The sequence below is a fragment of the Entelurus aequoreus genome, linkage group LG06, assembly GCF_033978785.1.
Source record: "Entelurus aequoreus isolate RoL-2023_Sb linkage group LG06, RoL_Eaeq_v1.1, whole genome shotgun sequence".
NCBI classification, from domain to species: domain Eukaryota; kingdom Metazoa; phylum Chordata; class Actinopteri; order Syngnathiformes; family Syngnathidae; genus Entelurus; species Entelurus aequoreus.
Window position 1 is genome coordinate 85,946,980 of NC_084736.1, and position 11,070 is coordinate 85,958,049.

The 11,070-nt window shown below is 38.3% G+C and overlaps 1 protein-coding gene across 3 annotated transcripts in view; it reads left to right on the top strand.

Annotated features, from left to right (window-relative positions):
• The window catches only part of LOC133652709 (ceramide transfer protein-like), a 48,942-nt gene extending 38,263 nt beyond the window's left edge, over positions 1-10,679 (top strand). For all 3 annotated transcript variants that reach the window (XM_062051742.1, XM_062051739.1, XM_062051741.1), the window contains 7 exons: positions 841-936; positions 2,843-2,975; positions 3,053-3,123; positions 6,534-6,662; positions 6,777-6,906; positions 10,164-10,294; positions 10,350-10,679. In XM_062051742.1, coding sequence (XP_061907726.1) covers positions 841-936; positions 2,843-2,975; positions 3,053-3,123; positions 6,534-6,662; positions 6,777-6,906; positions 10,164-10,291 — 687 coding nt within the window. In that variant the 3' untranslated portion in view covers positions 10,292-10,294; positions 10,350-10,679. The remainder of the gene's footprint in view (positions 1-840; positions 937-2,842; positions 2,976-3,052; positions 3,124-6,533; positions 6,663-6,776; positions 6,907-10,163; positions 10,295-10,349) is intronic.
• Positions 10,680-11,070: the final 391 nt, after the last annotated feature.

An 11,070-nucleotide genomic window follows, 5' to 3' on the forward strand; every position in this document is an offset into this window, starting at 1 on the left:
CGCCAACTTTGTCTACTGTATTTTGATTACTCTACATGGGTACAAAAAAGCCAACAAATCAACCTGGAAAGAAGGAGGGAATTGCTATAGACTTAAGACTTAAACAGGAGAGGTAACCCCAGAAAAAGAGGACTCTCTTTCGGCGCAGTAACATGCTGCCCCTCCTCCCCGCCCCCTACTCTTTCTGTCTCCGCATCATGTCTCTGCCTTGAATCCGTTCGCCACCTCTTGTCTGATGTCTGATGCATGCCACAAACATTCAGGGACAGCAAGGTGAAGAAGTGTTTACTTTTTTTATTTTTATTGAAGCGACATAGTTTACGTTTTTGAGAGCACCTAAAGAGAATTTTGTGTGTGGGTTGACTGTTCAACTTGCCGTTGTTTTGAAAATAACAGATTGTTGAGCCGTGACCCCCTTGACATTATAGTCTCTTCAAAGTGTGCATTACTTTTCGAAAATTGGGACGTTTGTCCAGACTAAAACCAGTTGTTAATGTTTACATTCTTACGGAGAACTACTATTCAAACTTTTTGTTTTTTGAACCATGTTTAGGAACAAATTATGTTCGTACATCGAGGTTCCACTGTGATAACATAAAAGTGCAGTAACATCACATCACATCAGTAAGATGAGGATAAACAAATAAATCACATTTTGACTAATCACGGAATGATACCAAATTGCATATGTTTCCCTCGGCACTAACAGTTCAAAAGAGAAACTTTTTTTTTCCTGAGGGTTGCCTCATATAAACGCTGAGCACTGCATGATAATTCCCCACAAACAGTCCTCTTTCAGGAAATATGAACCACAATAACTGTAATCAATATGTCTGCTAGGTGGAGGAGATGGTGCAGAATCATATGACGTACTCTCTTCAGGACATGGGCGGAGATGCAAACTGGCAGCTGGTCATCGAGGAAGGAGAGATGAAGGTGAGCAGCTGAGTATGAGTCATCTTGTTTGTTGGGTTACCTGTAGACTTACCCAACATCCTTCACTTTTTTGCAAATATGAGCGATATGAATGTAACATGCATCAAAGTATAAGGAAAAACCATTATACAAGGCTAATGCTTAGTTTGAATTTGATTGTTGTTTTGACAAAATTAATACTACCTAGTGTTGAGGCCCAAGACTGTATACATATACAATATATATATATATAAATATATATATATATATATATATATATATATATATATATATATATATATATATATATATATATATATATATATATATATATACACATACACTATATTGACAAAAGTATTTGGCCACCCATCCAAATGATGATGATCAGGTGTCCTAATCACTTGGCCCGGCCACAGGTGTATAAAATCAAGCACTTAGGCATGAAGACTGTTTCTACAAACATTTGTGAAAGAATGGGCCGCTCTCAGGAGCTCAGTGATTTCCAGCGTGGAACTGTCATAGGATGCCACCTGTGCAACAAATCCAGTCGTGAAATTTCCTCACTCCTAAATATTCCAAAGTAAACTGTCGGCTTTATTATAAGAAAAGTGAAGAGTTTGGGAACAACAGCGACTCAGCCACAAAGTGGTAGGCCACGTAAACTGACAGAGAGGGGTCAGCGGATGCTGAAGCGCATAGTGCAAAGAGGTCGCCGACTTTCTGCACAATCAGTTGCTACAGAGCTCCAAACTTCATGTGACCTTCCAATTAGCCCACGTACAGTATGCAGAGAGCTTCATGGAATGGGTTTCCATGGCCGAGCAGCTCCATCTAAGCCATACATCACCAAGTCCAATGCAAAGCGTTGGATGCAGTGGTGTAAAGCACGTCGCTACTGGACTCTAGAGCAGTAGAGACGCGTTCTCTGGAGTGATGAATCACACTTTTCCATCTGGCAATCTGATGGACGAGTCTGGTTCTGGAGTTTGCCAGAAGAACGGTACATTTTGGACTGCACTGTGACGAGTGTGAAATTTGGTGGAGGAGGAATTATGGTATGGGGTTGTTTTTCAGGAGTTGGGCTTGGCCCCTTAGTTCCAGTGAAAGGAATTTTGAATGCTGCAGGATACCAAAACATTTTGGACAATTCCATGCTCCCAACCTTGTGGGAACAGTTTGTGCTGTCATGTTGGAATCCTCTTCCAACATGACTGCACAAAGAAAGGTCCATAAAGACATGGATGACAGTGTCTGGTGTGGATGAACTTGACTGGCCTGCACAGAGTCTTGACCTGAACCCGATAGAACACCATTGGGATGAATTAGAACGGAGACTGAGAGCCAGGCCTTCTCGACCAACATCAGTGTGTGACCTCACCAATGCGATTTTGGAAGAATGGTGGAAAATTCCTATAAACACACTCCACAACCTTGTGGACAGCCTTCCCAGAAGTGTTGAATCTGTAATAGCTACAAAAGGCGGACCAACATCATATTGAACCCTATGGGTTAGGAATGGGATGGCACTTCAACTTCATATGTGAGTCAAGGCAGGTGGCCAAATACTTTTGGCAATATAGTGTGCGTGTATATATATATATATATATATATATATATATATATATATATATATATACACACGTATATATACACACGTATATATACACACATATATATATATATATATATATATATATATATATATATATATATATATATATATATATATATATATATATATATATATATATATATATATATATATATATATATATATATATATATATATATATATATATACACACACATTTACATACACACACATATATCTATATATATGTGTGTGTGAATGTGTGTATGTATAAGTGTATATATCCATCTATCCATTATATAATATATATTTTTCCCCCCCAATATTAACCAGGTGTACAGGAGGGAAGTGGAGGAGAACGGGATCGTGTTGGATCCTCTCAAAGCGACACATTCTGTCAAAGGGGTGACAGGACATGAGGTGTGCCATTACTTCTGGGACACTGCAGTGCGCATGGACTGGGAGAGTATGTTTGTTTGTTTTTAATGGAGTCTATATTTGACATGCTTAAACAACATTACTCATCGAAAATGTCCTCCTCAGCCACAATTGAAAACTTCAACGTCGTGGAAACGCTCTCCGACAACGCCGTTATCGTTTATCAGACACACAAGGTAAATCTTCATGTATTTCTCTTCCGCATGTTGGCGGTAGTTATTAATAACTGGTGGGAGGACCAGTCTTTTTCATTTTAAGAGCATGTGCCTTAGTTTTCCCATGAGCTTTTGAGTCACTATGTTAGGTTTTTTTTTTTTTGGCCTGCAACACATTCTAAAGACAAAATAAAAACATCCCGCAATAGAACATTACACAAAAAACTACAATATGCAATTTTAGGAGAAATTGCGTGTGAATGCTGAAATGCGCAAGCCGAACTTAAATGCTATTGTTTGCATGCGTCAAGTACCAATTCATATGACTGTGAAGCATACGCATGTAAAATTAGTCTATGCATGCTAACTAGGGGTGTGGTAAAAAATCGATTTGAATATCGATTCTCATTTTTCAAAAATTGTTTTTTATTTATTTTTTTCATTTTTTATTTTTATTTTTTATGTATTTTATTTTTTATTAATCAATCCAACAAAATAATACAAAGCAATACCATAACAATGCAATCCAATTCCAAAACCAAACCCGACCTAGCAACAGTCAGAACTGCAATAAACAGAGCAATTGAGAGGAGACACAAACACGACACAGAACAATCCAAAAGTAGTGAAACAAAAATAGATATAATCAACAACAGTATCAATATTAGTTACAATTTCAACATAGCAGTGATTAAAAATCCCTCATTGACATTATCATTAGACATTTACAAAAAAATAAAAATGAACAATAGTGTCACAGTGGCTTACACTTGCATCCCATCTCATAAGCTTGACAACACACTGTGTCCAATATTTTCACAAAGATAAAATAAGTGATATTTTTGGTTCATTTAATAGTTAAAACAAATTTACATTATTGCAATCAGTTGATAAAACATTGCCCTTTACAATTATAAAAGCTTTTTACAAAAATCTACAACTCTGCTTGCATGTCAGCAGACTGGGGTAGATCCTGCTGAAATCCTATGTATTGAATGAATAAAGAATTGTTTTGAATCGGAAAAATATCGTTTTTGAATCGAGTATCGCGTTGAATCGAAAAAATCGATTTATAATCGAGTCGTGACCCCAAGAATCGATATTGAATCGAATCGTGGGACACCCAAAGATTCGCAGCCCTAATGCTAACAGTTAGTGTTTGTCGAGTACCTAGTTATATGACTCTGGGGTGTTCGGCTGCATAATTGGCTAAAAAAGTTAGCATGCTATTGTTAGTATACTCGAATGCTAAAGTTTGCATGTGTCAAGTACCAAGCTATATTATATGACTTGAGGGGTTTGGCTTTACAATCAGCAAAAAAAGTTAGCATGTTAGAATGCTAACATTAGCACTCTAAATATTAACATGTGTTAAGTACCAAGTCATAAGACTCTGAGGTGTTCAGATATAAAATTGGCCAGAAAATGTATTGCATTAACTTTGGCATGTTGTAAAATACCAAGTCATATGACTAAGGTGTTCGGCTGTAAAATTAGCTAAAAAAGTTAGCATGCTAATGTTGATAATGCTGCTTGAGGCTGAGCCAATCAGTTGCCATGATACTGAACAGAGCAGTTTGATTGTTTTGGTCTATTCTAGGGGCCAATACTTCTGTAGTATTGGTATTTTGGTTCATTTAGCCATTTTTATGCTTGAAAATGCTTAATTTAGGGTAAAATGATGTGGAATAAACTTCAATCAATCAATCAATCAATCAATGTTTATTTATATAGCCCTAAATCACAAGTGTCTCAAAGGGCTGCACAAGCCACAACGACATCCTCGGTTCAGATCCCACATCAGGGTAAGGAAAAACTCAACCCAGTGGGATGACAATGAAAAACCTTGGAGAGGACCGCAGGTGTGAATGAATGATGGGTTTTTAACATGTAAAGCGACTTTGGGTACTTAGAAAAGCGCTATATAAATCTCAGGTATTATTATTATTATTATTATTAGATGTGGGTAACCCCCCTCTCTCCTTTAGGGCGGGGGGTCAAACTTTGTTGCCACAAAGCCGAGATGTGGATGTTGTGTTCAGGTAGTTTAGCACAAATAAAATAACCTATATTGTTTTGAATCTTTAATGTAGAAAATGTATCAAAGTGGCCCCTGCATCTTTCAATTTTTATTTATTTATTTTTATCTATGCGGATCTGTCTGGAAAGAATTGGACAGCCCTGCTCTATGTAATAACTGGTGGGAGTGAGTAATCAGTGTAATTTGAATGATAATGTGGGCGTGCATGTACTTGTGAGCAAGCTGACTTTGTAGACTTTCAATGCATTTCTATTATTCTGGTGGCAGGAGTGAACACATTCATGACTTTTTTTAGTCATTGAGCATGTGCCTAATGATCGCCTAGCAGGAAGGCGTCATTAATCATTGTCTGACATTCATACATTCATTTTGCATTGTTAACTTTGATTTTAATGTACACATAATGGGAACCTTTTTTCACATTTGAATCAGTACTGGCAATCAATACCTGTACTCAACTCAACTCATTGCCGATAATGTTGTGTGTGTTCAAACACGTTTTTCTTATATAACATTTAAAACTAAGCTGGACTGTCCAATTGTTTTCTTACATGTTTGAGTCTCATTTGCTAGTTCTATATTGGGACTTTCAATGCAGTTGCCATTCCAAGACGTTAGATGGCAGTGGTGTATTGACTAAGGTGTGTTTTCCATAGTCAGGAAGTAGTCTTTGCCGTTAAGCTGATAAATGTGTCAATCTTAAGTCTTTTGTTGAGTCCTACAAAGTGTACTAGTACTCTTATTATACTTATTACTCAACGCCGATTGTCACGTGCATCTTAGTTGTGGTTTTTATTACCAAATTTGGAGGTGTTGAAATCCATCCATTTTCTACCGCTTATTCCCTTCGGGGTCGCGGGGGGCGCTGGAGCCTATCTCAGCTGCAATCGGGCGGAAGGTGGGGTACACCCTGGACAAGTCGCCACCTCATCGCAGGGCCAACACAGATAGACAGACAACATTCACACTCACATTCACAAACTAGGGCCAATTTAGTGTTGCTAATCAACCTATCCCCAGGTGCATGTCTTTGGAGGTGGGAGGAAGCTAAAATCGTCATGTAAAATTGCTAACGCTAATTGATAGCATGTCCATGGCAAATCCAGTGTAAATTAGCATGGAGCTAATGCATTTTGAAAAAAGTGGAGTCTTACTGTACTTTTGAGCACATTCTTCTTGGTTTATTGCCTTAGAAAATGGTAACAATACCCAGTGGTAGTCCGGCTGAGTCCGCTCTGACTGCTTGTTTCCAAGATTTTAGATGAATCGGTACTTGATCGTACAACAGACTTCAGTCGGTGCCAAAAAAAGTACAGAATTCATTACCCATCCTTGGTTATATTGCATGCGATGCCTTCTATTGCCAACATTGTGTGTGTTTGTGTTGTAGAGGGTGTGGCCTGCCTCTCAGAGAGACGTCCTCTATGTGTCAGCCATTCGGAAGATTCTGGCGACCAATGAAAACGATCCCGACACCTGGCTGGTCTGCAACTTCTCTGTGGACCACGACAAAGCGCTGGTAAGCTCACCGTAACGTGAAATCGTGTTAGCAAGCCAGCAGTTGTGTGCTTCTCTGTTCTGTTGTTGATTGTCGCCGCAGTGTTCATGCTATGACCTTTTTTTTTCTGTCCAGCCCACAAACCGCTGCGTGCGGGCCAAAATCAACGTCGCCATGATCTGCCAAACTCTGGTCAGCCCACCAGAGGGCGACAAAGAGATCAGCAGGGATAACATTCTGTGTCGGATCACATACGTTGCTAACGGTGAGTGCATGTTACTGCGTAGTACTTTGTTTTCATGATCTAAACAAGCCCTAGACTTTTAAGTGAGGCTCGGCAACACATCCTCAGTGTCACCCGAAAAGTCCTGCCTTTGAAATAAAAGCATGTCAGTAAAATAAGTCTTTCCACCAGCACACCTCCATGTGGAGTTAAGTGCGCTCATGAACCATATTATTTTATAACTTGTACTTTGCTATTTTACTCTTTATATGTGTATGTACGTGTGTTGGCATATATACTATGCTTCTATTGTGAAATGACTTCCGGTGCACCTGTAGTGATTCAGTCTGGATGGCCACTTTACAAATAACAGCAGTAATGTAAAGTTTATGTTACTGCTGTATATTCCTTGTGAAACAGACATATTTCCCCTTATTAATTAATTTCCTATATTTTATCTTACGTAATGTTGTTCTCCTTTATTTTCCCAATATTATGTTCCTCTATATTTCCCTTAACTTTCCCTATTATTTTACTTAACTCTCATATATTTCCCTTATCTTCACCTATTATTTCCCTTATTTCCCCCTATTTCCTTTATTATGTCCCCTATATTTACTGTATTTTCCCCAATAGTTCCTTTAATTTCCCTAATATTTTGCTTATATTCCTTTATTTTACCTAATCATTTCCCTTATATTTCCTTTATTTTCCCCGATAGTTTATTCATTGTCCTCTATTTTTCCCTTTACTTCCCTCATTGTTATCCTTATCTAGCTTAATTTCCTTTATATTTTCTCTAATTATTTCCCTTATCTTCCACTATTATGGCATTTAATTGTCTCTATATGTTCCCCTTTATTTCCCTTAATTTATCCTGTATTTTCCCTTACAATTTCTCTTAGTTACCCCTGTTTTTACCTAATATTTTCCTTAATTTACCTTATATGTTCCCCTTAATATTTCCCTTATTTTCTTGTATATGTTTTATACGTCCAGTATATTTTACTTAGTCTTCCCTATAATTTCCTTATTTTTCCCTAATATTTACCCGCATTTTTTCTGAATTTCCCTTAATATCCCATTTGTTTTTTCCCCTAATATCCTCTCTAATTTTCCCCCTATATTTCCTTTAATGTCAACTACTTTCTCCTTATTTTCCATGCATGTTCTCTTTCTAAATGCAAATACTGACAGTATGCATTAATTAATGTCCACCCCTGGCAGGATTATAATACCTCCGCCCATCAGTTCCTAACCCTCCACAAACCAGGAAGTAATCTGCTAACTAAGAAACAAACACAAAAATTGCACCAGATTTCCCTTAACTTTCCTACATCTCCTTTAATTTCCTGCAATGTTATCCTTATTTTCCCTAATATTTATTCCCTAATAATTTTCCTTATATTTCCCTCATCTTCCACTATTATTTCACTTATTTTATTTTATATATTTCCCTTAATCTCCCTTATAATTTCCCCTAATATTTCCCTTATTCTCCCCATGATTTCCTTATTTTTCCCTAATATTGTCCTTAATTTACCCTAATTTTCACCTATTTTTTCCCTTATTTCCTCCTACATTTTCTTAAATTTTCCCTATATTTTATTTAGTCTCCCCCATCATTTCCTCATTTTTCCCTAATATTTCCCTTCATTTCCCCTATATTTTTCTTTAATCTCCCATATTTTTTCCCTAATATTCTGGGGGGGCAGTATAGCTCGGGTGGTAGAGCAGCCGTGCCAGCAACTTGAGGGTTGCAGGTTCGATCCCTGCTTCCGCCATCCTAGTCACTGCCGTTGTGTCCTTGGGCAAGACACTTTACCCACCTGCTCCCAGTGCCACCCACACTGGTTTAAATGTAACTTAGATATTGGGTAGTCAGGTGCGGCGTATAGTCCGGAAATTACGGTAAATGTAATTCACTTCACTTCACTTCACTATTCATTCTAATTTACCCCCCATATTCCCCTTATTGTCAGCTCTTTGCTCCGCCCATCAGTTCCTAACGCTCCACAAACCAGGAAGTAATCTGCTAAGTAGGAAACAAACACAAAAAGTGCACTAGATTTCCCTTAACTTTCCTTATTTTGCTTAATTTCCTTTACATTTTCCCTAATAATTTTCCTTATATTTCCCTCATCTTCCACTATTATTTCACTTAATCTCCCATGTATTTCCCCTAATTTTTCCCTTATTCTCCTCATAATTTTTCTATTTTTCCCTAATATTTTCCCTACTTTACCTTATTATTTCACTTATTTTCTTCTATATTTTCCCTTATGCATCCCTTATTTTCCCCTGAAAAACCTCTTAATTTTCCCCTAATTTTCCTAATTCTCCCCATACTTTCCTTATGTTTCCTTAAGATTTTACTTAATTCACCCTATAATTTCTCCTAATATTCCCCCTATGATTTCCCTTATTTCCTCCTACATTTTCTTCAATTTTCCCAAAATTTTATATACCGTATTTTTCGGAGTATAAGTCGCTCCGGAGTATAAGTCGCACCTGCCGAAAATGCATATTAAAGAAGGAAAAAAACATATAAGTCGCACTGGAGTATATGTCGCATTTTTGGGGGAAATGTATTTGATAAAACCCAACACCAAGAATAGACATTTGAAAGGCAATTTAAAATAAATAAAGAATAGTGAACAACAGGCTGAATAAGTGTACGTTATATGAGGCATAAATAACCAACTGAAAACGTGCCTGGTATGTTAACGTAACATATTATGGTAAGAGTCATTCAAATAACTATAACATATAGAACATGCTATACGTTTACCAAACAATCTGTCACTCCTAATCGCTAAATCCCATGAAATCTTATACGTCTAGTCTCTTACTTGAATGAGCTAAATAATATTATTTGATATTTTACGGTAATGTGTTAATAATTTCACACATAAGTCGCTCCTGAGTATAAGTCGCACCCCCGGCCAAACTATGAAAAAACTGCGACTTATAGTCCGAAAAATACGGTAGTCTCCCCCATAATTTCCAAATTTTTCTCTAATATTTCCCTTCATTTCCCCTATATTTTACTTTAATCTCCCATATTTCTCCCTCATATTCCCTCTAATTTCCCCCTATATTCCAGCTCCTCCCATCAGTTCCTAACGCACCACAAACCAGTAGGAAACAAACTACACTGTTCCGTAGCCTTGGTGGAGGTTTGAGTCCACATTTCAGTCCTCATGAGATCCTGGCCAAAGAATCCCAGTTTTAGAGAACTTCCTCAACACGGCAGAAGACACAAACGGGATATTTGCTCATTGAGTTCTCTCTCACAGTCAACCCAGGAGGTTGGGCTCCGGCCTCGGTCCTGCGAGCCGTGGCCAAGAGAGAATACCCCAAGTTCCTGAAACGTTTCACCTCCTACGTGCAGGAGAAGACGACGGGGAAGAACATCTTGTTCTGAGAGGTAACATCCTCACATCTGATGCTCCATCACGCGCTCACGTGTCTTCACTCCTCAGAGAGGACAGCTTGGCCAACTTTGCAAGAAGCTGCGTGAAGTTTGCTCTCCATGCCAGACTGAGCAGGTCCTGGAGCCTCCTGGAACACGAAGCTGGCTTGAATCTTCAGTATTTGTCCTTCCAGCTTCATCTGTGGCTCAACTTCCTTTTCTTGTAGATACTTTTTGTACATTTCCCATGATTATTACATATACTTGTCGTGTTTTGTTTTTTTATTGGGGAGGGGGGCCTAACTACTAGCATGGCCGCTACTTGTCCGCTGCTACAAACTGGAACGTCCCTTCTAGTGACGACTGCGGTCTGAGGGAAGGCCGGGCGTTTCTTTTCCCCTTCCTACGGCGACGTATTGTACAGAGAAGTTAGTTTACCAAAGTGCGAAATGTGAATCGACTGTTAAACACGCTGGGGTCAGACGACGGTAACCATGGAAACTTGAAGTCTCGTTGACACGTGGATGATATTTCAGTAGGAGATAATTATTCCTGTCAAAATCATGTTAATTTCTTTTCGTGTGTCGGCCCCTTTTAGCCCTGAGCGTCAAATTATTTGACAGACAAAGTCGGAATCACCTTGGACCGCAATTTAGCTTTCCAACGCTAAGAATGACATTTTGTGACACGCTGCCGTGCAGTGACTGAGAGTATGGAACTACCCCTAAGGAGGCCTTAGACCGTCTGGTGATTGTTACGCTAAAACCACCACATGTGCATTTATCAACACT